This window comes from Trichosurus vulpecula, chromosome 1 (assembly GCF_011100635.1).
Source record: "Trichosurus vulpecula isolate mTriVul1 chromosome 1, mTriVul1.pri, whole genome shotgun sequence".
Taxonomy (NCBI): Eukaryota; Metazoa; Chordata; class Mammalia; order Diprotodontia; family Phalangeridae; genus Trichosurus; species Trichosurus vulpecula.
In genome coordinates this window covers 158,365,416-158,393,222 of record NC_050573.1, presented here as the reverse complement: position 1 = coordinate 158,393,222, position 27,807 = coordinate 158,365,416, and the positions used below count along the sequence as shown (strand labels likewise).

Sequence of the window (27,807 nt, the reverse complement as noted above, 5' to 3'; positions counted from 1 at the left end):
TGAAAGAACAACACAAAATTCCTATGTTACAGCCAACTGGGGTGGTTTCAAAGGAACTAAACTTGTGGTCATCAGAAACCACCAAGGCAAAGCAGATGGTACTCTCCCTTTTCATGCATACCCCTTTGGTTGTAACACTGTTGCCTTTTGTCGATTTATTTTTGCCTTTAAAATGTTCAATTGATTTCAATGGTTTGAAAACACTGGTGGTTGAAACCCAGTGTGACTTGCCCCAAGTCTTAGATTGCCTTAAGAATAACACAGGCATTACATGTACCTCCCATGCATTTTTAACATCCTCTATTTTATAGATGGAAAATAGTCAATGATGTAATAAAGCTTTTGACCAAATCCCATACTAGTACACCAAGAATCCATTCACTAAATAATTGAAAATATAGTCTGATGGCATTTTGGAGAAAGTTCAACCCACCTCTCCTGATTCCTGGTCTAGTATTATTTCCACTATTATAATCATATATATTCTCTGCTATAATATATGTCTCAAAGGTTTCTAGCAAAAATCAAAATTCAGGCAAATTAATTGTTTTCACTGACTCTCCTTATTTACAGGGCTGCATGAATAAATGAAGATAAAATCACTTAAGAGTACTAAGAGTACAAAAAACATTTATAATCAACTTTTTTAGGAAACAGCATTGAACAGCGGAAAAAAACACTAGCTCTCTTATTAAAAGGACCTAGGTTGAGATCCCATCCTGGACACTTACATTACAATGTATGATCTTTGAGCCAGTCACTTTTTCTCTTTGGCCCTGTTTTCTCATTTATATAAAGAAGGAGTTGGACAAGATCAATCAATCCTCCCATAATCCTATGCATTTTATATGCATTTAAAAACCTAATTCTGAGAAGGGGTCCATTTGCTGCACCAGATTACCAAAAGAGACCAGAACACAAAAAGTTAGGAATCCCTGCAGGGATTTAAAAACAAGAAAAAATGTAGAGTCACAAGGGAGACATCAAATTAAACTGCAAAAAATTAAGGAACTATTGGTGCTTCTTTTGTTTTCAAATACTATACCACTACCTCATTGCCCAGCTCTTTCTCTTACTTTATGAGCCTCATCACCTTCAGAATGAGACCCAAAACTTGCAGGCCTCATTCATCCATGTGCTTAGTTTGATCCACAATATAGTGTAGAACTATTCTTCAGTGGTTTGAATATGTGTATATTCAAACAAATCTCTAACAAATCATAGCTTTTTGAAAGGAGTTACCAGACCTTCTAACAGTCTGTTCAAAATGCTTCTTTAAATAGTCCCTATGTAGCAAGCAAATAGTATCTTCTCTGACTTCTTTCCCAGAAAGTCAAATTGAAGGCAGTTAATAATTGGCCTAATCTATCACAATCAGGAGATTGTTTCTTGATTATACAATTAGCCATTACTTCTTCATTCTTATTCTACCTGTGTCCCTCCTAATCCTCCACAATACCACCCCCCCAAAAAAGATTAGGAAAATACAACAAATCATTAAGATTCTTCACTCTCAACAATGAACCAAGCATCAAAGAGACTTGCCTCCATTAGTCAGGACACATCCATCTATCTTTGCTGTTGTTTGAATGTAGTACCATGAAACACGCTCAGAATTGCTTCTTAGTCAACTGGATGCTATTCAAACAACTGGTTTTAATTTTATCTTCTTTGGGCATAGATCTAACAGGATGAATCCATAGGCAAAGTAGATGGAAAACTCAGAAAAAAAAATATTAACCCAGAAACTCAGAAAACAATAGTAACACAGCTACAGTTTACGCAGGCTAATGTACAATTCAAAGTAATTTTAATGGATGTAGATTTATAGATATAGATGTAAGAGAAAAGGCCTCTTGTTAAGACTTCACCGTTTTCAGAGTTTAAAACATTAATGACAGTTTTGATCACTAGTTTTATGTCATAAAATGTGTAAACAGGTATTAAAGGGACCTCTCCAACTCTAATCACACTTATAGCTCATAGATTAGATTTTCTACTTGGCCCAAATGTCCTCTATTAAATCTTTCCCTTGCCTTTCATCTATTAGGATATTTTCTATAAAAACTGCTCTTTCACCCAGTAAGCTATCACAAAAGTAGAGGATAATATAAATGTATTCTTAAATTCATATTATTTCTTCACTAATAAGATAACTAGCTAATATGAAAAAAAAATTGGATAAGACCTAAATAATTAAATTTTAAATTGACTTCATATTCATAGTTACTAAAAAAAAAAAACAAAAGCATTAGTCCCTCCCCCTTTTTTCAGGTTCATTAATGAACTATCAAGGATTTTTATTGACTTACCTGCTCAGACTATCTTATCTTCAGCAACGAGAAAATTTTTTAAAGTAGACAGTAAGCAATTAAGAGATTTTGGGCTTCAATTTTAACTACCACTACTATGTTTTTTCAATAATTACATAAAATAATTAGAAACTCTGGGCTAACCATAATAAATCAAGATTTTACTATTCCTATCTTATGGGATTTTTTAAGACCAAAGCAAAAACAGTATCCTTAATTGTCTTCATTAAACTCTGCTATATCATAACTAGTTTAGTTGTTTCAGTAGTATTCAACTCTTTGTGACTCCATTTGGGGTTTTCTTGGCAAAGATACTGGAGTGTTTTACCATTTCTTCCTCCAGCTCATTTTATAGGTGAAGCAACTAAAGCAAACAGGGTTAAATGGCCTGCTGAAACCAGGGTTGCAGGTGTAATAAACACTGATTATTAGCCAGACACTTGCTATGTGGTATGGAGCCTGAAAAAATCTTGCTGTGTTCATCAAAATAAGATATAAGGGGCTTGGGTTTATACAGAGGATAGAAACAATGGAGTAAGAAGATAAATTCCTGATCCTTCAAGATTTTAAGAACATTCAATCCAACCTATTTTTCTTTAAGCAATCTGAGTGAATTTATTATATAAAATTATGATTGGCAGGATACAGAAAAAAACCTTTTAAATGTACATTACTCTTTAATCTGTACACAAGTATTACAAGTACCAATCAAAATGCAACTGGAAGAACTGATTTCAAACTACCAAAAAACTTGAAGTTACTCAAGTTACAAAATGCTATGTAAGTAAATGCACTTCAAAATACATATTTCTGAATTTTTAAACAATTAGCAATGTACACAATCATTAATGTGATCATACCTTTTTTTATTTAAAGAAATCAACCAACAAAAAAAAAACATTGTTAAATCTTTTACCAGATTAGTCAAACTAGGGCAAAATTCAGGGTATACTGTCACTCACATTGGTTGAATAAAATCGCTTTTTACCAAATAATTTTGTATCAAATAATGAAAGAACCAACTTTCTCTTCTACTAGTGATCCATGAAAATGTAAAATAAAAATCAGAAGCCAGTTTTGTATTCTGTATGCCTCTGGAGTATTTGCACTGATTGTCTTTTAATTTCACTATTAGCTCTATCCAGTTCTGTTTGCATGATCATAAGATTCAAAATGGGTGAGCTATATAATATATGAACGATTAAATAAAACTAAGATTGTAAAATGGCAAAATATCAAAATTATTAAATACATCGCCAGAATCAGACTAGAACCTCTGCCTCTAAAATATTCTTTTATAATGTATTTTTGCTAAATCAGTGGCAAAATTTTGGCCCTAAAGGCCAACACAAATGGAAGGAGGCACTGTAATAAGACTGCTGATTCATTACAGTAAATAATATAAAACATAATTTTAAGTTAACACAAAAATATACAATCACTTTGTAAATAGCAAATTATAAATTCAAATTCAAGCTAAAATGTAAGGTGATAAATGGGTAAGAATGCATATCCACTGTATAAAAACATGTCTAAAAACAGTATATTGTACCTATGCTCATAAGTGCTATACGAAGAATATACTAAATTCGGGCTACATAATGAAGAACCAAGACCCCGTGTTTATTCCAATTTCACATTTCAGAATTCCTGAGTCTTACCAAAACCACAATAACCAAAAAAAAAAAAAAAAAAAAGAACCTTGTTCTTTAAAAAAGAGGAAAATGTCCCCAAATTTGGACACGTAACAGTAATATAGTTATTTTTTTAAAGCTGAAATCTGGGGAAAAATACTTGAATAAAACTATAAAGTTTATTTTAAAGCTTAAAGCTTAATTTTTACATGAAAAAAGGCATTGCTTTTTTTAAAGGCCACCTGTGTTGTATTTGTAGTATTAGTAATTCCAGCATTTTTAAGGGGAGAAATTTCTCCTTTTAAAAGCCTAATTAAACTTATTTTATAAACTGAAAAGAAAAAAATGTATTTTAAAAAAAGTTCCTAAAAGTAGAATTGCAATATAACAGCCCTTTTATGAAAGAACTTGTGAGGGTAACATGTCACTGTAACAAAATTAGATCATAAATTTCAATTCTAAACCAACCTTATTGACATTACACAGCCCATCAACTATTCTATAGCTTCCCTTTTGCTTTGCATATTACACAGTGTAAATAAAAAAAGATATATTAAGAGCACTTCAGTCCCACAATGTAGGATATAAGCTTGTGTGAATATGCATAAATGGCCCTGCAATGATTTGATGATATACAAAAATACATTCAACCAAAAGTTAATGTCTGTTTTTTTTAAATAAAAAGGGAAGGGGAAGCCAAATGGTCCCATAATATATAAAATACTTCTTATCAGTTCCAGAAATATTTCTAAAGCAAAGGACATTCAAGAATATTGTACACTAAATTGCATACTTTTATGGTTCTTTATCAATAAGAAAAGATACATACAACTATTCACAGACTTATAAATAAAAATGCTATGAAGAAAAATATTGGGCTTTTTCTCCATTTAAAAGGTACACAGAAATAAAATAATTTTCAAAACAAAACAAAAAGTCACTAAAGTGCAGACCTACAGGCCATAACAGGCATAATAAATGGTAAAAAGGTGCAGTCAAAATTACAACTAGATTTAAACTCTTTACCCTTTAATGGTCCTCCACTTAAAAACAAAACAAAAATCCATTGTGCAATTTAAGAACTGGTCAGTTGGTTGTGCCATAATACAACTTGAATTTTAATTTCTAACCTGACTTTGGCCACTACTAAAGTGAGTTCTAGGCATTTAGCAACACATCAGGTTCTTAATAATTATGTACATTTTTAACTGGGCTCATACAATATTGATTCCACCTCCAGAAAATGTTAGAGTCCTCTTGCTGAAGAATGAAGAGCCACTGGTGTTTGGTTTATTGCCTTTAACAATAGAGGTTTTCAGTTCCATTTCACATGCTACAATTGCTGCATTCAATTCCACTTGAGCTCGATGTACTACATAAAACATGAGGCCTATACTTATAACAATCTGTGAATAAAAGAGAAACATTAAGAATTGAAAATATGTGTATAAGGAAAAACTCAAAATTTAAAAATATTTAAATTCAAAGGAGAAATAAAATCCTTTCTACAAATGCTTACTATAATTGGGTTTTTTGAAACTCTATTACAGAATAATATTGAAGAGGGAAAAGGGAAAATTATTTAGCAGGTGGCATAGTAGATAGAGTGCTGGCCCTGGAATTAGAAAGACCATTCGACTCCAGACTCAGAAACTTACTATAGCTATATAACCCTGAACAAGTCACTTAACCGCTGTTTGCCTCAGTTTCCTCAACTTAAAATAAGGATAATAATAGCACCTACCTCCCAGAGTTCTTAGGATAAAATGAGATATTTGTGTACGTCTATAAAAATTTACAAGTAAATATGTATAATGCACTATATGCTACTATTACTGTGGTGATATACTCTCATCTTCTTTAGCTCCTTTCCTTGAGGGTAGAAGCAACCAAAATTGATGAGTTATTTTTAAATTGTAAATAAGGCAGACTTACACAGCTCCTTTTTGCTCATCCAAATTATGTATGTTTTATACAAGTCACCAAGCATTTATTAAGCACCTACTATGTACCAGGCACTGTGCAAAACGCTGGGGAAACAAAGGTAAAAAACGATAATAACAAAAAATCCAACTCATTGCTCTCAAAGAGTTCCCAGTTCAAAGAGAAGACAACATGCAAACAACTTTATACACACAGAATCTATACAGGAAAAACTGGAGATAATCAGAAGATAAGGCACTAGCATGAAAAGAACAGTTGAGTGGCTTCTTGTAGAAGTTGGGATTTTAGAGAAGCCAGAAGGCAGAGAGGGAGAGGGAGAGAAATCCAGGATTGGGGAAAAGCAGTGAAAATGCATTGAGTTTGGAGAGAGGGGTGTCGTATCCCATAAATTAGAAGGCCAGTGTTACTGGATCACATGATAGATGGAGGGGAGTAAGGTGTAAGACTGGAAGAGAAGGAAACAGTCACGTTATGAAGGACTTTGAATGTCAAACAGAACACTTTGTATTTGATCTTGGAGGCGACTGGGAGACACTGGAGTTCACTGAGCATGGAATGACACTGAATACTGAGGGAGAAGAGGATTCATGAAGATCACCTGGCAGGATAAGGTGCCAGACACTGAGGTTCTTCCTCAAACTAAACTGCCAACCATTCAAACTCTACTGTAGAGAGCACAACTCCGATAGGATGGCCACGTTGTTCGAATGCCAAAAGTACTTTTGGCTAAAAGACTATTTTATGGAGAACTCACACGGCAAGCACTCACATGGTAGTCAGAAGAAGCGATATAAGGACACTCTCAAGGTTCCTCTTAAGAACTTTGGAACTGATTGTGTGACATGGGAGACACTGGCACAGGACTGCCCAGCCTGGCATACCCTCATCAGAAAAGGTGCTGTGCTCTATAAGCAAAGAAGAATTGAAGTAATTCAAAAGAAATTTGAGACGCGCAAATTTAGAGAATCTACCCCAAAAGTTCACATGGACCATTTATGCCCAACCATGGTAGAGCATTCCAAGCTCATACTGGTCTAATCAGCCACAGCTAGAAGCATTATAACTTGACTCTAACATACATAGTGGTGTCATTTTGGTCCTCTTTGAGAAGGCAGGACAACAACCACTAGGCTGTTTATTCTATCCTATTCAACATTTTTCTTAACTATCAGGATGAAATAAAGGTATGCTTATCAAATCTAAGAATAATCTGAAGATGCTGATAGCCTGGAACAATAGATCAAAATTAAAAGTATGAAACAGAAATAAATTAGAACTGCATTCAGGCAAAAAAAAACTGTTTTGATAGGCTTGATATGGAAAAGATGTAGAGCTTTTAGTGAACTATAGACTCATGTAGAGTCACAAGAGAGACAAAATATTTAACAAAAGAATGAATGAATATTTAAACAGTACTACAGAAGCACTGTCATAGATCAAAGAAGGTTTATTTTGTGCCAGTCAAATAATACCTGGAGTATTATGTGTAACTCCAAGTTCCACAAAGACAAAATGGAGTACATCCAGAAGAGAGCTACTAAGACAGATGTAGAGTCTGAAAGCTATGTTATTAAGGCAGACAAACTGAAAGAGTTAGGGATATTTAACCTAAAGAAAAGAAAACATGGGCAGGAAGGGGAAGGAAAGTTAATGGCTGCCTTAAAACATCTGAAGAGCTGTGATAGAAGAATTATACTTATTCTAATTCTAGAGGACAGAACTAGTACTAATGGGTAGAAATTATGGGGAGGCTGATGTCACCTCAAAAAAAAAACTTCCTTAAAGCTTTCCAAAACTAGAATCAGCCACCTCGTTAAGTTACAAACTCCCATCACCAAACATATTTCAAGTAGGTGCTAAATAAGTATCTGTTAGTGATAATGTAAGGGAGTTTTGTTTTGTTTTCTGTATTAAGCAAAAAGGTAGGACTAGATGACTACCTACACTTTCAACTAAGATCTCATTAGTCTTCTACAATAGAGTGAGAAGCAGCTCATTAACAGAACATTCCTACTTGCAAATGGACAGGATATCACACAGCTAAGCATGAAACAAAATGAAATTTCAATCAACTCTAAATTGGGCCATAAAACCACAACAAACAAAACAATGAACATTGAAAACAAAAAGAAGACATTAAAACAATAAAATGAATTAGAATTAGAAGGGAAAGGCAGTCTCCAAACTTCACAGTAATTTGGTGGTTGTATTTTCTCATTAAAACAATTTCATAGCTTTTAAGTCTCCATTTTCTACAACAAAAGGTTAATAATAATTGCTCACATGTACATAACAGGAAAACAATGCACCTCCCACATAATAACTCTGTGATGTGGTTAGTACAAGTACTATTTTCTCACTTTAGAGCCAAAGAGACTGAGGGTCAAAAGTTGCCTCTACTCCCAGTAGCGAGAGAAGCTAACAAATTAAACCCTGGTCATCTAATTCCAAGTCTGGTGCTTCTTCTATTTGTTGTCTAATGTAACTCAAATATAATAGTAATGGCATTATTTCAATTATAACATTGTTTCAAAGGAAAACATATTTAGAATTTTAATTCAAGATACCAAGAAATACATCTGACCTTGGAGAAGCAGGCACTAGCAACCCAGCATTAGTTACTTGTTAGTTCTCATATGGAAGAGACATTTCTCTTTGTCAATCATTCCCCCTGTATTCCGAATTAGGGAACAATAGGTAAGCTGCCCCAAAGGAGTGAAGAGGTGTGAAGGAGGAGTTCAGTAAAAAATGAATATAAATAATCAAAAGTATTATTCATTCAGCTAACCTGAGATCACAGTCTATAATTCTAATGGCTTTGAATGATCCTAAAAGGTTGGGGTTATACTATGAATTTGGATACAACCAATATAATTTACAGATTACTTTATGTTTAATATAAACATAAACTACAGAAGACATCCATTGTGTTTATAACTGTATTGTTTTTGACTGTATACTTCGATATTTGTGTGGAGAGCAGGAAAGTATTTCTTGTATTCTAGTTTACAATGAACATTAGACATTTCCTCAAGCTAATATTTTGTGTACTGGTTTATTTTGAGAAATTATGTCTGTATGCAGATACAGATAGTTTAAGGGATATTTTATTTATCCATGTCTATATGAAGATATAATTTCAACAAATGTAAATGCAATGTGATAATGTGATTATAGCCTATAATATGTGTATTCCTGGCACACAGTAGGATTTTAATGTTTACTGATTGGTTGCAATGCCATATTTCATTAAGGGTTCAATTTTTTTTACCCTATAAGATTATATTCAGTTTTGTTGGGCATGTTAACTCTCTAGAGTCAGACATCATGGAGAATGAAATCAAGTGGACCTTAGGAAGCATGGTTAACAATTAGGCTAGTGGAGGTAACAGAATTCTAGTTGGGCTATTTAAAATCCTAAAAGATGATGCTATAAAAGTGCTACAATTAACATACCAGAAAATTTGGAGAACTCAACAGTGACCACTGTTTTGAAAAAGATCCGTTTATATCCCAATCCTTAAGAAGGGCAATGCCAAGGAACGTTTAAGTTACATAACAATTGTGCTCATTTCGCATACCACCAAGGTATGCTTAAAATTCTCCAAGCTAGGTTTCAGTAACATGTGAAGCGAGAATTACCAGAAGTGCAGGCTCATTTTCAAAGAGGCAGAAGAACTAGAGACCAAATTGTCAACATTCACTGGATTATGGAGAAAGCAAAGGAGTTCCAGAAAAACACCTACTTCTGCTTCATTGACTACACTAAAGCCTGTGACTATGTGGATCACAACAAAATGTGTCAAGAACTCAAAGACATGGGAGTATCAGATCATCTTACTTTTCTCCTGAGGAACCTATATGTGGGTCAAGAAGCAACAATCAGAACCAAACATGGAACAACTAATTGGTTTAAGATTGGAAAAGAAGTACAACAAAGCTATATATTGTCACCTTATTTATTTAACTTATATACAGAGTACATCATGCAAAATGCCAGGCTGGACAAATCAAATTAAGGTTGCTTGGAGAAATATCAACAATCTCAGATACGCAGACAATACCACTCTGATGGCAGAAAGTGAAAAAGAATCAAGTCTCTTGAGGATGAAAGGGAAAAAGTGTAAAAGCTGGCTTGAAGCTTAACATAAAAAAAAAATAAAACACAACAAAACTAACATCTTGGCAACTGGTCTCATCAATTCCTGACAAAGAGAGGGAGAAGAAATGGAAGTAGTGTCGGATTTTATGTTCTTAGGCTCAAAGATCCCTGAAGATAGTGACTGCAGCCATGAAATTAAAAGATGCTTGCTCCTTGGAAGAAAAGCTATGGCAAATGTGGACAGCATACTAAAAGGCAGAGACGTCACCTTGCCAACAAAAGTCCAAAGTCAAAGCTATGGTTTTTCCACGGGCAACGTATGGCTGTACTATTGAACACTGCAGAGTCAATGCTTTTGAACTGTGGTGCTGGAGAAGACTTTAGAGAGCCCCTTGGACAGCAAAGAGGTCAAATCAGTCAATACTTAAAGATATTAATTCAGACTACTCATTGGAAGGTCAAATATTAAAACGTAAATACTTTGGCCAAATAATGAGAATTTGAAACTCACTGGAAAAGACCCTGATGAAGGCAAAAGGAAAAGGGGATAGCAGAGGATGAGATGGATCAATAATGTTATGGAAGCAATGAACATGAGCTTGGACAGACTTCAGGAGAGAGTAGAGGACAGAAGGGCCTGGCAAGGTATGGTCCATGCGGTCACGAAGAATCAGACAGGACTGAACAACTAAACAACAATACGTTCACTCAATTGTATTTTGCCTTTTGAAATATCACATTCTTAGTTCTCTGCACCTTTATAGCAGTAACTAAATCTTATGTGGTCCTGACAGCTGCTCCTCAGTAATGAGCTTTCTGGTCTCCCTGCCTCAAGTTTCTCCCCATTCTAGTCCATCCTCTATCTAGCTGTCAAATTAATCTTTCTAAAGCACAGATCTGACTGTGTAACTATTCAATTCAAAAAACTCCAGTGGCTTCTTATCGCCTCCAGGATCAAATATAAACTTTTCTATTTGGTATTCAAAATTCTTCACAAGCTTCTCCATTCCCTCCCTCCCTCCCAGTCTTCTTACACTTTGACATCCAGTGACTCTGACCTCTCTGTTACTTGCACAAGACATTTCATCTCCAGACTCTAGGCATTTTCACTGGCTGTCCCTCATGCCTTTCCCTCCTCATCTCTGCCTCCTGGCTTCCTTCAATCCCAGATAAAATCCCATTTTCTATGAAAAGCCTTTTCTGATGATCCTTATTCTAGTGCCTTTCTCTATTGATTATCTCCAATCTATCCATTATATATCTTGTTTGTACATGGTTTGCTTTGGTATTGTCTCTCCCATTGTGAGCTCCTTGAGAGCAAGAACTGTCTTTTACCTTTCTTTGCATGCCCACTGCTTAACAGTGCCTAGCACATATTTGGCACTTAATAAATATTTATTGATTTATTTGACTGTTGGGCTTGACTTGTCCCTTTTCTGCCACAGAAGATATAAAGAGGCTTGCTACTATGAAGAATGATATTGCTAAGCAAGCATGGCAACGACTGTCAGGACTTGGATAACATCTAATTGTTTGCATACCAGAATTTTTATAAAGCCTTATTCTCAGCTTTATATGTTATCCAGCAAATTTTAAGGTTCCTTTTATCTCTAAGAATTCTGAGAATGTTAATTCTAACAAACACTAATTTCAGGAATTTGCTATGGAAGAGTACAGTAAGCTCTTCAAACCACACACCTGTAGTCTGCAATTTGCTGCAGTCCTTCCATGGCAGAAATGAATAAAAATGTAAAACTCATTTCAATTAAACCCATTAATAACATAACAAGGCAAACAGCAATTATACCTCAGAGGTATTCTGAATGTTTACAGTTACTAATGATGGACTATGGCAGGAGACTGAGAGGATACTAGGTTCTGGGGGAAGCAAAAAAAAGATTTTTAGGGTCAACATGCTTTACTTGGTTCAATGAATAAATATCCTTTAAGTTTCTCTCTCTCTCTGAATGTTTGAACTAAGTCTGAACTACCATTTCCATTTGAATCCCAAGTGTTTTCATTTCTAAGGAACCTGTTACATTTTAATTACCCCCACTGATATCTTAAGTCTTCCAGTTCTCATTTAAAGAGGCAAAAGAATAGCTAGAAAAAGACGCCCTTCTCATATTTTAGGGAACCAGCATCCTTGACAAAGAATGAACATTAATTCTTTCAATCTGTTAAAGTTCCATTAAACAACCCAGAATAGAAATGCAATAAATAAATTCTAATTTACAAATATTATAAGAATTTTTAAACAATACAGAATGAAGTATTCTGAAAAGTATATTTAAGTTATAGTGGCTTAGTAATTTTTTAAAGTTTGAATACTATATAATTCTAAACATAACAATCTTTCCTTGATGATTCAAAAGGTACTTCTAAATCTTGTAGAAGCTCAAGGCCATAACGATTAATTAATATTAAATTGCAAGTGCATAGAAATTCCACTTAATGAGGATTTATTTTCTGTTTATACAAAATTCCAGAACACTTTAAATTACATAATGGCAAAGTCTAATCCTAAAGTCTCATTTTTATTAAATGAAATTAGATTCTGCTGATAAATTATGTTATCAAAATAAATTATAATGAGGAGCAAAATCCTAAACTTCAACAAGAACATAAACTTATTTCAAAACCAGTACTTCATTTTAACTTAAATTTTAATCAAGATACAAATATAAATGTTCCAAGGCCTTCTTATTAAACTTTTATATCAGAAGCACAGAGAAAATTAACTTTGGCTCCATACTTAATTATCACATTTTCTGATATCAATATAATCCTGAGAATTTATAAAGCACAGCCCCAACTGTAAATTTTCAATCATAGTTTCTTATGTTCAACTGATATATATGTCAAAACCATTTAGTTGTTGCCTCTGCAAATCTGAAAAAGTAATCTAATATAATACTGCTACAGTTTTATCAGCTCACCCTATCAACTACTTAATTTGGGTCAGTCTCAGGAAATAAAAGTATCATTATCAAATGACTTTCTGATGGACTCTTCCTGTGTGCAATTTAAAGACGGTTGAATGTATTTGTGCTGTTCATTCTCAATGAATTAACAATAAAATAAAATCAAAATACTATTTATTTAGTGATACTATCAAAAGTAGTGAATAGAGGGATGGATAACCTTGGAGTCAACAAGACGTGGGTTCAAATTCTGCCTCTGTCACATACTAGCTCTGTGACCATGGTCAAGTCATTTACCCTCTCCATGTTCCAGTTAGCTCTCAAAAGCTAAACTGCAGAGCAACTGCAGCTCTATATTGATGAAAGGAGCTTCTATGCACTACTACAACCACCACCACCACCCCTGTTCTTCACCCCCCCAAAAATCAGTACTATCAGCACACTTTGTGGAATGAAAAATGTTCTAAAAATTCCAAACTAGTTGCATACCCATGCCAGAACTCCAACTGGAATTAGAATGGAATACATTACATATAAAGGATATTGTAATACTTTCCAAGACTTATGAAAAAACACAAAAGCAAAACTAACTGCATCACACCTCGCTTTATGGTAACACCTTGTTTTTTGTTCTTCCTTCCCCTCTAAGAAATAACAATATTTGCCCAAAGGTACACACATAAGGTATATGTATTACATAGGGATTAAATATGATTATAATTTAAGACAGCATTGCTCAAGCAAGAAAACAAAGGGGAAGATCTTTGTCAAACCATTTTTATCAAAGTGTCAAGTTTTTTCAAAATCAACACTAAAATTCAACTATTCACCCAAACTTACCTGTAAACAAAAAACAAAATAGCCACTAAAACTCTGTTCTGCGATAACATCCTCCATTGTACGCAAGGTGGTACCCAAATAAGAATTTAGAAGCTGGGTAGGAAGCAGTCCAACTGAAGATGCCATCAAATAGTTGGGTAATGAAAGATCTGTAATCTAAAATAGTAGATTAAAAAGGAGGAATGCATTATTTAATATCATTCTAATTGAACAAAAACTGTTTCTACGAGACGAACTAAAATATCTTCAAGTAAAAATATTTGATTTCTTAAAAAAAGACAAGGGCTGTATAAGATGTACATAAACTTTACTATTCATTTAAACTAACTATCTTTATGTGCCCAATAAAGCTATTATAAACATCTCAGTTTAAATAATTAGAAAATCAATGTAAGGAATGCCTGGTAAGGAGTTCCTCGAACAATGCAAATCAGCATCTTCTCCACAATTTCTACTCTTGGAAATTTTAAGTATAAAATTTAAGTTTAAAATGAGAGTTTAAGTGGGTTATCCAGGGTTATACAGACTGTATGTGTCAGAGGTGGGAATTGACTCTGCCTCTTCTTCCTGACTCCAGAAACCAGCTTTCTATCTACTATATAACACTGCCTCTCAATTAACAATTATTTTTTAATAAAACTAATTATGTACATTGTTACAAAAGGCAATATAATAATAATAAAATGAAATAAGTATGAAAATTAGTCTGTATCGATATAGTACTAAAAGTTATAACATATACCTTTCAGAGAAAAAATTAATGCTTTGAATTCTAAAATGTCAGAAAGCAAATGTGTAGTTACAACAGAAGTGTTCTAATTACATGTTACTAATTACAATTCCAGTAACAACATTCATCTATGAAATCAACCATATACAATTGAATTATGTCTACGATAGATTTCTGACACTTAAAAACAAACTCTTAAACATACATTATAACATAAAAATGGAAATCAAGAACAAACTGAATTGTCAAACCTTTAAATATTACAGCCTGACCAAAGAAATCTTTTTTTCTCATCCTCTACATTTTGTGTATCTTTCTCTTTTGAAGAACTTAACATAAGATATTTCTTAAAAAGCTTATTTCTTCTAATCACTGAAAATGAATTGGCCCTAGACTTCACCTAAGAATTGATCCTTATAGTTTAAATATTTACATTAGATGACTGAAAACATCACCCTGAATAATTTTAATAGCAAGCGTGTGCTCATTCCTTCTCCTAAACAAATTTTCTAAGCTGTGCTTTTTCGGGAAATACCAGACCTCCAAAAGAATAAATATCTGCTGTCTCAAAACCAGACATCCTAGATCAGGGGTGGGGAACCCGCAGCCTTGAGGCCACATGTGGCCTTCTAGATCCTTAAGTGCAGCCTTTTAACCGAATCCAAATTTTACAGAACAAATCCAGAGAGAGAACTGGTAAAAACTCTAAGTGAAAAGTGAAACATAGTATTTTCTATTTTCTTTATTTTTCTTGTTCTTTTTTTTTTACAAGATGGCTCATATGGAAATGTTTTGCATGATTTTATATGTGTAATTGATACACTGCCTTCTCAATGAGTGGGAGAAGGGCAAGAGAGAGGGAGAAAATGTGGAATTCAAAATTTTAAAAAAATAAGATTTAATATAAATTGTCTAAAAAGGAAAGGGAAAAATGTAGTGCATGAAGCTCAACACAATACCTCATATATTAGAACACAGCAAAGAAGTTGGGACTATTTCCCCTGATGTGGACACCACTTAAAGCTTTCTTCATTCAGCTACATTTTCATCTCTCTTCTCTCTGTCACTACTAAACCTTAGAAAAGCTATCTATGTCCAATTCTTCCATTTCATTAGTACCCACTCTTTCCTCTGCTGTAATCTGGTCTCCATCCCCACCATCCTACTGCCTATCAAAAGTCAAGACTTCCTTCAAAGACCTTCGATCTGATTTATGTTTTTATTTCTCATCCTTCTTGAGCTTTCTACACCTTCTAACATGAGAGATCACTACTTCCTACTACATACTCCCTTTTCCTTTTAATTTTTAATTTTATTTATTTTCCCATTTATTTCTCTAAGACCTCCTTCTCTTTTGCAGAATCCTCACTGTCTTCCTGTTTCTATTAATACAAGCGTTCTTCAAGGTGCTGACTAAGAACAATTTGGCTTTTGGCTACTCTCACTCTTTCACTTGGCATCCTCATTTTTATACCACTGGCATGCTCCTCTCTTCTGGGGAGAGATCTACATCTTCAACTACCCATAAGATCTCTCTACCGAGATATTCTTCTGGTACTTCATAATCAATACAACTAAAAGCATTATTAACTTTTCCATAATGTGCTCCTCTTGAGGTCACTCTTTGTACCTGCAGTTTTTCCCACACTCAAAATCTCAGGCTATCTTTCAATTTTCTGTGTCCATCACCTTCCACATCCAATGTTCAAGTCCAATCAACCCAACTTCTGGAACTGTCTCTTCTTTTCATATTGCAACCAAGTTCTCCTTATCATCACTGAATTAGATTCCTGTAATAGTCACCTAAAAGATTTTTCCAACTTCAAAGTCATTTTTTTTCTTCAAGCTGCTTCTAGAACAGTCTTGGTTATACGCCACTCCGCTGCTCAAAAATCTTCAGCAACACCCTAGTATCTCCTAAACACGTTTTTTCCTAATACTCTGTGACCTGATACTATCCTATCTTTCTAGTCATATTTCTCCCTTCATTGATTTCCCTAATTTAGCCAAATTCAACTACTGTTTCCTGAATATACTCCCCTGATGCTGTGACCTTGCTTACATTGTTTTCCTATATCTCAAACCCTCTCCCTCTCCAATCCTATCTACTGAATTCTAATACATCCTTTAAAGCCCAAATTAAACCCCTCCTGGTTTAGAGGTTCTTAACTTGCTATTCCTGACTTGTTTTTTTAAATATATTGATAACTATATTTCAAAATAACTGGTTTCCTTTGTATTCATTCAAAAGCATTTATAAAGCACCTGCTATTTACTATGCACAATATTAAGGGCTGGGGATAAAAAGAAAGGCAAAACAAAAAGAAAATAGCCACTGCTCTCAAGGAGTTCAATGGGAGACATCATGCAAAGAACTATGTACAAACAAGTTCAGAAAAATAGGATAAAGTGGAGGTAATCGCAGAGAAGGAACTAGAATGAAGAGTAGAATTAGGAAAGACTTTTTGTAGAAGATGGGATTTTAGGTAGAATTTGAAGGAAACCAGACAAGCAGGAAGAAGAGATGAGGGAGAAAATTCCAGAAACAGGAAACAGCCAATGAAAATGCAAGAACTGGAAGATGGAGTATCATGTGTGAAAAGTAGCTGTGAAGACAGTATCGTAGACTGCCAAATACAGGGAAGGGAGTACAAGAAGTCAGGAAAGACAGAAAGGAGCTAGGTTATAACAGGTTTTGAATGCTAAATAGAGTATTTTATATTTGCTCTTAAAGGTAAAAGGAAGCCACTGGAATTTATTGAATAGGAGGATGACATAATCAGATTTTTGCTTTAGAAGATCAATTTGGCAACTAAGTCTAAGATGAGCAGAAATAGACAGGGAGACCAACCATCAGGCTTCTATAATAGTCCAAGGATGAGGTGAGAAGGACCTGCACCAGGGTGGTGTCAATGTCAGAGAAAGAAGGGGCGTACAGGAAATTATAAAAGGTAGAATTGAGATGACTTGGCACTTAGTGCACATGGGAGAGATGAGAGGGAAGAGCCAAGGATAACACCTTTGCAAGCCTGGATGACTGAAAGGATAAGGGTACCCTTGACTGTAATCCAGAAGGTAGGAGAAGACTTAGTTCAGTTTTGGAAATGATGAATTTAAGATATCTACGGAACATCCAGTTCAAGATGTCAAGCAGTTGGAGATGCAAAAATGGAGGTCAAGATAGAAGTCACAGCTGGATAAATAGATCTGAGAATCATCTGCAGAAATTATAATGGAATTCATGGGAGCTGATTAAATCATCAAGCCAAACAGCACAGAGAATTTTATGCATTTAAAAACTTTATTATGAGAAGGGGTCCCTGACATACACAAGAGTCATGAACCTCTATGAAATAATGTCCCTATGTGAAATCTTCATCCCTCCCCCCAATCTAATATAAAACTTTGTTTTATAACTTTAGTGAATTTATATGACATTATATATCATAGCTATCTGTTTTTGTCATATCTCTTCTAGACTTGGGGAATATGGTATAGCAAAAAGAATACTTCATTTGGTTAACTTAGTTTTAAATCCTAATTTCACTACTTAATAATTGTGTGACCCTGAGTAAATCGTGTAACTTCTCTGGGCCTTAACGTAAAATGAGAGGGTTGAACTAGATCATGTCTTAAGGTTCCTTGCCAGCTCTAGATCCTATGATTAATTTAACTGCTAGCACTTTTTGTATGCCATTTTGGGTGATGACGAAGGAACTGACAAACTACTAGAAGAACTGAGTTACGTACATGTAGGCATTAATTACTACTACAAATCAGACAAACAAGTACGAAAAATATACAGGTAAAATGAAGAATATCTTGCAATATTCTCCCTGAAGAGCGTGAAAGAGATAAGATCAAGCTAGACCATCTTGAAAACACAATTATAGGAATTTGAATTCCAAAGGAACTTCAGAGTTCATCTATTTTGACCTACATCTAAACAGGATTCCATTCTACAATACCCCCAAATTGTAAATGAAATCAGAGAATAAGTCACCCACACTTACAACTCAGGTGTCATCCATAACTCCTCACTCTCTGTGGCCTCACATGTCCAAACACCTGCTACATCCTCTCAATTCTACCTTTATAACATCTATTATAAAAGGCTCCTTCTCTCCTCTGACATTGCTGCTACCCTACTTCAGGCCCTCCTTACCCCATCCCTGGATTACTGCAATAGCCTGCTAGTGGGCCTCCACTCAGCTGTCAAACTGACCTTCCAGAAGCACAAGTCCTAACCATGTCATCCCCCAACTCAATGTACTCCAGTGGCTCCCTTTCACCTCTAGGATCAAACTTAAATGGTCTGGTGACATTCAAAGCCCTTTACAATAAGGATTCCTCCTATCTTTCCAGCCTTCTTATACCTTACCCACCTGTCCAATGCAAAGACCAAAATGCAACAGATCTGCAGACATTTTTATGGTGATCATCACTAATGAAATATCAAACCTCTAACACCTCAGTATCCAATATACTATGTGAGAAAGTGAAAATGGTACTGAAGGAGATATAAAGAAATGCTAAAGAAAATTTTAATACAAGTAATATAATTTTAAAATTGCCTAGGAGATCAATTTTCAAGATATCTCAAGGAGTGTAAGATTTCTACGGATTACATTTCCTAATCCCCAATAAGTGACTCAAGACAAGCCTATATGACCACTTTCTCATTTCAATAAAATCTTTCTGAGAACATTTTATGAATAATAAAGAATATTTTTGATTAAAAGGAAAGAAGTAGACTCTCACAGATAGATGACATTCTAAAGCAGATTATATCTAGAAAATAACATTATTCAATGAGAAGCATAAACACAATTCTTCTACTATATTATTTATTTCTAAAAGCATTTGACTCAGTAAAACAAAATCCATCCTTTAAATCTCACCTCAAAGAATATCTCATGTATTACATTTAAATTATATCAAACTCTACGACAGATGTGATCAAAGAAATAATCTTGTTCAATGATCTGAGTACTGACATGAAATAAGATGTACAAGACAGAAAGATATTTTCTCCAGAGGTGTGTTCACCAGTATCTTGGAGGATATACTAAGCAAAATTAAAATAAAAGAAGATTCTACCTTTGATGCTGACATACGCCAAATGTTCATGCCTGAAAAAGACACTATACTATAGTATCATAGAATCTCACAGTTCGTAGGAATCACAGAGCCCAATTCGTATTTAAACAAGAATTCCTCTTACAACAATCTCAAAACACGGTCAACCAGACCTTGCTTGAAGGCCTCCAGTGAGAAGGAAACTCAATTCATCTCCCAAGATACTTCTTCTTTTGGATAGCTCTGATTTTTAACAAGTTTCTCCTTACATCAGGTTTAAATTTACCTCTCTGCAATTTCCACCCATTATTTTGAGTGCTGCCTCTGGATAGTCAAAGAAGTGAAAATCTCTCCTCTAAAAAAAAGAGGCAATATGCATCTCTAATTGGAGCCCTAGAAAATTACTATAAGTTCCTCAGTGAAACTCGTAACAATGCCAAACAAACTTAAAATAGGATGAAAGAAAATGCTTATTCACAATAACACACGTGATTAGAGGAAGTTTGTTGGGTCATTCTGTCAATATATTGATCCTAAATAAGCCTTCTTAGACAATGGGCTGGGCTGAGAGGAGAATGATTTCAAACTACACATTGCCACAAAAACCAACATTACCCAACAAAGTTAGATGGATATGAATCATGGAATATTGCAGTCTTAGAATAATGAAAACTACAAGTAACCCAAAAGGCACAAACAGATGCAAATATTGTAGCATATTACCAATGAAGATTTCTCTTGGACAATTTTTAAAGCTGTTTTTGGAAGCATACAAGGTTGGTCATAAACCAGGAAAAAAGTCAGAGATAGACTGCCTAAGTGCTATGATGATAATCTTATTTTTTAAAAAAAAGTCTTCTAGTAAGAGGTAGATTGCCAAAGGAAGGTTTATGGAAAAGAATTACACAGGATGTGAAAAGGCATGGAGAAGCTTCTATCTGTACATGGTAGGTGCTCAATAAATGTGTATTGTTGTTGTGTTGACAGAGCCAACATCTACAGATGAAACTGCAGATCCATTTAATCATGAAAACAAAAAAATTTTTAGGAAAAACATCCTTGACCCTAGAATCTATTGGAACAACAACAATGGAGTTATAGCACAGGTTCTATATCTCCCAATTCTGAGGAAATCCTATAATCCTCATCACAGGGAATATAAGCTACACCAATGGAGTTGATCAAAGCTTCTCAAATGGAGGTTTTAAAGTAAAGATAAAATGTTGAGTATTTGTTCACTGTCATAAGATTACATATACAGTAAGTACATAGTAAGTGTTTAATAAATGTTTTTCCATTCCATTTCATATTCTCATCCAAGTCAAAAGGAACTGATTCACTCCATTACATGGTAGCAAACAGAAGCTAACAATAGTAGTCAATACCTTCCTAAACTAGTACTTAATTTTCAACAGGAGAAACATCCTGTCTTCATCTCTGAATATGATATTTAGGCAGCTGGCAACAGAAAATTTTCAGCAGAGGAATCTCTATCTTTAGATCTCTCACTGTTGAGTGAGTCACTGAAGTTGAAGTCTGCTATCTTCCAGGACACAGAAAAAAATCAATAGAATGACTTATAAGCACCTTTACTTTTTATTTGTATAATTATTAAAGTGAGTTTATTTATTAAAAAAAAACTTAGCTCATTTTTACATAGAACACTTAAATACTGAGATAGTAATATTCTAAGTTAAAGCATTTTGAATTTGAATGCATTCTACAACCACAAAGTGACATTATTAAAAGTTCATGAGACAGTGGAGCCAAGATGGCGGAGAGAAGCCAGGAAGTTGCCTGAGCTCTCCCAGTTTCAGAAATAAGATTAAATTAAACCCCCGAAAGAATTCTACAGTGACAGAATCCACATGATGATGGAGTGAAACAATTTTCCCACCTAAGATAACTTAGAAGGACTTGAGGAAAGCTCTGGAAAAGAGAATGCAGCGCAAAGCAGACAGTGTTCAGGCAAGCCAAACAAAATCAAGGAAAACTGCTCTGGTATCATAGAACCAGAGGGTAAAATGTCATTGAAAGAATACACCAATAACCTCTTGAAAGAGATCCCAAAATGAAAACTCCAAGGAATACTGTAGCCAAATCCTAGAACTAGCAGATCAAGGAGAAAATACTACAAGCAGCCTGAAAAAAAAAAAAAGAAACAATTCAAAGGTCAAGGAGTCACAGTCAGTGTTATATAGGTCTTAGCTTCTACATTAAAGGATTGGAGGGCTTAGAATATGATATCCTAGGAGGCAAAAGAGCTTGGGTTACAACCAAGAATCAACTACCCAGCAAAATTGAGCAAAATCTTTCAGGGGAAAAAGTGGACATTCAATGAAACAGGGGACTTTCAAACTTTCCTGACAAAAAGAACAGAGGTGAACAGAAAATTGGATCTTCAAATATAAGACTCAAGAGAAGCATAAAAAGGTAAACAGGAAAGAAAAATAAAACACCATGGTATTCAATAAGGTTAAACTCTTTACATCCCTACATGGGAAGATGATACTTTTCACTTAAGAACATTATCTCTGGGACAGGTAGGTGGTGCAGTGGATAGTACCAGTCTTGGGGTCAGACAGACTTGAGTTCAAATCTGACCTCAGATACTTACTAGCTGTGTGACCTCAGGCAAGTCACTTAACCCCAATTGCTTCTCCCCCCTCAAAAAAAGGAAAGAAAGAAAAAAAGAACTGTGTCTCTATTATGGCAGTTAGAAGGAACATACTTAGACAAAGAATTTGAGTATAAAGTTTACTTTGATGTTAAAAAAAATAATTATTAAGTGAAAATAGCTCTGTACTGGGGAAAAAAGGGAGGAGACCTATTACAGTAGAGAGAAAGAAGTGGGGGAGTGAGTACTGTTTGAATTTACCCTTATCAGATTTGGCTCAAAGAGGGAATAACATATGCACTCAACTGGGTAGAATAATACATGCACTCTGTCTTAGCCCATATGGAAGCAGGTGGGAAAAGGGGGAAGAAAAGGGACGGGGAGGGCTGACAGAATGGAAGGCAGATTGAGGGAAGTGGTGTTCAGAGACAAAACAGTGGTGAGGAGGGACAGGGTGAAAAGAGAGAGAAAAGCACAAAAAGGGAGGAAAATAGGATAGAAGGAAAAACACGGTTAATAATGATAACTGTGAATATGAATGGGGTGAACTCTCCCATAAAATGAGAGCAAACCACAGAGCAGATTAAAAACAAGAATCCAACAGTATATCGATTAGAAGAAACACATCTGAATCAAAAAGACACACTGAGTAAAGGTAAAATGCTGGATCAGAATATATTATGTATTATGCTCCCACTCAAACAGAATAAAACACGGGTAGCAATCTTGATCTCAGACAAAGCAAAAGCAAAAATTGATCTAATTAAAAGAGATAAAGAAGGAAACCATGTCTTGCTAAAATGTACCACAGACAATGAAGTAATGCTAGTACTAAACATATATGTAACCAAGTGGTATAGTAACCAAATTCTTAGAGACGTTGTTAAGGGAGTTACAGGAAGAAAGAGCAAAAGTATACTAATGGGGGACCTCGATCTCCTCCTCTCAGAACTAGATAATTCTAACCATAAAATAAATAAGAAAGAAGTTAAGGACATGAATAGAATTTTATAAAAGTTAGATATGATAGCTCTCTGGAGAAATTTGAATGGGGATAGAAAAGAACATACCTTTTTGTCAGTGGTACATGACACCTACACAAAAACTGACCATGTATTAGGGCATAAAAACCTCACAATCAAATGCAGAAAGGCAGGACTACTAAATGCATCCTTTTCAGATCACAATACAATGACAATTACATGAAATAAGGGCTATGGAAAGATAGATTAAAAATTAATTGTAAACTAAATAATCTAATCCTAAAGAATGAGTGAGTCAAATAAAAAAAATCATAGAAACAATCAATAATTTCATCAGAGAGAATGGCAATAATGAGACAGCATACCAAAATTTATGGAAGGCTGCCAAAGCAATTCTTTGGAGAAATTTTATATCTCTAAATGTTTACATGAATTAAATCGAGAAAGAGCAGATCTATAAATTGGGCATGAAATTTTAACAGCTAGAAAAAGGACAAGTTAAAAATCCCCAATTAAATACCAAATAAGAAATTCTAAAAATCAAAAGAAAGATTAATTAAAAGAAAACTATTAAATTAATAAATAAAACTAAGGGCTGGTTTTTGAAAAAACAATAAAATAGATAAACCATTGATTTTTAGATTTTAAAAAAGAAAATCAAAATACTAGTATAAAAATGAAAATGGTGACTTCACCACCAATGAAGAGGAAATTAAAGCAATAATTAGGAGCTATTTTACAGAACTATATGCCAATAAATTTGACAATCTAAGTTAAATGGGGGGATATTTACAAATACATAAATTTCTCAGATTAACAGAAGAGGAAATAAAATATCTAAATAATCCCATTTTAGAAAAAGAAATTGAACAAGTCATCAATGAATTCCCTACGAAAAAGGATATATAAGTGAATTCTAACAAACATTTAAAGAACAATTAATTCCAATAAAATATAAACTATTTGGAAAAATAGTGAAGAAGGAGTCCTACCAAATTCCTTTTATGACAAAAATATGGTGATGGTACCTAAATCAGGAAAGAGCCAAAACAGAGAAAGAAAATTATAGACCAATTTCCCTAATGAATACTAATGCCAAAATTTTAAATAAAATATTAGCAAAGAGATTACAGCAATTTATCACCAGGATAATAAACTTTGACCAGGTGAGATTTATATCAGGAATGTAGAGACGGTTCAATATGAGGAAAACTATTAGCATGACTGACCATATTAATAACTAAACCAACAGAAATGATGTGATTATCTCAATAGATGCAGAAAAAAAACTTTTGACAAAATATAGCACCCATTCCTATTAAAAACAGTACAGATGACAGGAATAAATTGAGCTTTCCTTCAAATGACAAGTAATATCTATCTAAAACCATCAGCAAGCATTATCTGTAATGGGGATATACTAGAAGCCTCTCTATTAAGAACAGGGGTGAAACAAGACTGCCTATCATCACCACTATTTTCCAATACTGTACTAGAAATGCTAGCTTTAGCTACAAGAGAAGAAAAAAATTTGAAGGAATTAGAATAGGCAATGTGGAAACAAAATTATCACTCTTTGCAGATGATATGATGGTGTACTTAGGGAATCCTAGAGAGTTAACAAAAAAACTACTTGAAATAATTAACAATAATTAACAACTTTAGCAAGGATATAAAATAAACCCACATAAATCATCAGCATTACGAACATAGCTCACCAAGAAGAGACAGAACAAGAAATTCCATTTCAAATAACTGAAGACAATATAAAATACTTGGGAGTCTACGTGCCAAGCCAAACCCAGGAACTATATGAACACAATTACAAAACACTTTTCAAACAAATATAGTCAAATCTAAATAACTGGAAGAATATCAATTGTTCATGGGTAGGTTGAGCTAATATAATAAAAATGTCAATTCAATCTACAGCAATTCGGTGCTATAACAATCAAACTACCAAAAAAATATTTTATAGAGACTAAAGAAAATAATAACAAAAGTCATCTGGAATAACAAAAGGTCAAGAATATCAAGGGAATTAATGAAAAAAATGCAAAGGAAGATGGCCTAGCAGTACCAGATCTAAAACTATTTTATAAAGTGGCAATCATCAAAACTATTTGGCACTGGCTAAGAAATAGAGTGGTGGACCAGTGGAATAGGTTAGGTACATAAGATACAGTAGTAAATGACTACAGTTATCTACTGTTTGATAAACATAAAGATTCCAGCTTTTGGGATAAAAACTTACTTGACAAAAACTGCTAGGAAAACTGGAAAATAATGTGGCAGAAACTAGGCATAGACCAGCATCTCACACCATATACCAAGATAAAGTCAAAATGGGTACATGATTTAGATATAAAGGGTGATACCATAAGCAAATTAGGAGAGCAAGGAATAGTTTACCTGTCAGATCTATGGAAAATGGAAGAATTTATGATCAAGAGATAGAGAACATTATGAAATGCAAAATGGATAATTTTGAGTACATTAAATTAAAAAGTATGTGCACAAACAAAATCAATACAATGAAGATTAGAAGGAAAGCAGAAAGACGAGAAACAAATTTTACAGTAAGTGTTTCTGATAAAGGCCTCATTTCTCAAATACATAGAGAATTGAGTCCAATTTATAAGAATATAAATCATTTCCCAAATGATAAATGGTCAAAGGATTATGTACAGGCATTTTCAAAGGAAGAAATTAAAGCTATCTCTACTCATGTGAAAAAATGCCCCATCACTATTGCTTAAGAGAAATGCAAATCAAAACAACTCTGAGGTAACCTCACACCTATCAGATGAGCTAATATGACAGAAAAGGAAAATGATAAATGTTGGAGAAAATGTGGGAAAATCGGGACATTAATTCTTTGTTGGTGAAGATATGAACTGATCCAGCCATTCTGGAGATCAACTGTTAACTATACTCAAAGAGCAATCAAACTGTACACATTCTTTGATGCAGTAATACCACTACTAGGTCTGTATCCCAAAAAGATCATAAAAAAGGGAAAAGGACCTACATGTACAAAAACATTTACATCAGCTCTTTTTGTTGTGGCCAAGAATTCAAAATTGAGGGAATACCCATCAAGAGGAATGGCTGAATAGGTGGTGGTATATGAATGTAATGGAATAGTATTGTGCCATAAGAAATGATGAGCAAGTGGACTTCAGAAAAACCTGGAAAGACTTACTTGAACTTCTGCCAAGTGAAGTGAGCAGAACTAGGAGAACACTGTACACAGTAATAGCAACATTGTTCGATGATCAACTATGACTGACTTAGATCTTCTCAGTAATACACTGATCCAAGACAATTCCGAAAAATGCCATCCTCATCCAGAGAAAAAAACTGTTTCTTCTTTCACAACATGACTAATGTGGAAATATGTTTACATAACAGCACATGTATAAACTATTATCAGAAAGCTTGCCTTCATGGGGAGGGGGGATAGGAGGAAAGGAAGAAGAAAAAATTTGAAATTCAAAATCTTATTAGAAAAAGGAATGTTGAAAACTATCTTTGTATGTAATTGGAAAAAATAAAATACTATTTGCCAAAAAAAAAATTCATCTAAGTTATAGTCCCAGTTCAATTTAAACTCAAATTCATTACTTTCAACAAGCCACAAGTCCTTCCTATGTCAAACTTCCTTAACAATAATAATTAAAATGCACGTCTGTTGAACAAAAATTGCATAAAGTACCTTTAAAGGTAGACGTGATATGATGCATTTAGTTTTATAAAAACTTAACTTGAAGGTATCTTTAATTTAGAGAGAGATAGGTAGCATAACAGAAAAAATGCTGGACCTTGGGCCACGAACACATGAGATCAAAGTCTGCTTCTGTTCCTTACAAGCTGTGTAACCAGTCATGTCACTACCTTTCTCAGCCTCAATTTCCTAATCTGTAAAAACTAGGGATAATAATAGCACCTACCTCACAAGGATTACAATGTATGTAAGGTGTTTTGTAAACTGTAAAGTACAATATAAATATTACCTTTCTTCAAAAACATAAAGAGATATCCGCATGGAAAACAGTTGAAACTGGTTTTATAGCCCCAGAAATCATAACTGGACCAGTGGGTGAAATCTATAAAGAGGCAGGTTTAAGCTTATGGACACAGGATCAACTACTTAGAGCAAAAAGTACCCTGAGAAGTCATTTAGTCCAACCTCTTTACTTCATACTATGGAAAATGAGCTCCAGAGCAATTTTAGTGGCTTTTTTGAGGGTAGAGCCGGGAATCAAACATAGTTTCTCAACTTCAAATCTAGCACTCTTTCCTCTAAGCAAGGAAAAAAAACTTCCTCAAAATTACAGCTACACAAAAAGGTAAGGTCAAAAGTCATTCTATTAATAATATGAGTCTGAATATTCACCAAGTTTCCTTTACTGTAACCATTCACAGCAGACCAGAATAGAACACTATAGAGTCACAGAGCTTGAGCTCAAGTTCTGGCCCCTCCTACTCACTACTATTGTGTCCCTTGGTCAGTTAGCTTCTCTGAACCTTTGTCTCCTCATCTGTAAGAAGAGAATACTTTAAACTACCTGCCTCACAGAGTTAGGGGGTTTTAATTTTGTGAAAATGAGTGCTATATAAACATGAATTTGCGTTATCA

The 27,807-nt window shown here is 34.3% G+C and overlaps 1 protein-coding gene across 2 annotated transcripts in view; it reads right to left on the bottom strand.

The window, feature by feature from the left end:
• Positions 1-4,853: 4,853 nt before the first annotated feature.
• Positions 4,854-27,807, bottom strand: part of TMEM64 (transmembrane protein 64) — a 30,299-nt gene continuing 7,345 nt past the window's right edge. The window contains exons 2-3 of one of the 2 annotated variants that reach the window (XM_036735319.1): positions 13,757-13,912; positions 4,854-5,352 (exon numbers count right to left, since the gene is read on the bottom strand). In XM_036735319.1, coding sequence (XP_036591214.1) covers positions 5,161-5,352; positions 13,757-13,912 — 348 coding nt within the window. In that variant the 3' untranslated portion in view covers positions 4,854-5,160. The remainder of the gene's footprint in view (positions 5,353-13,756; positions 13,913-27,807) is intronic. The other variant, XM_036735329.1, reaches the window with a different exon arrangement.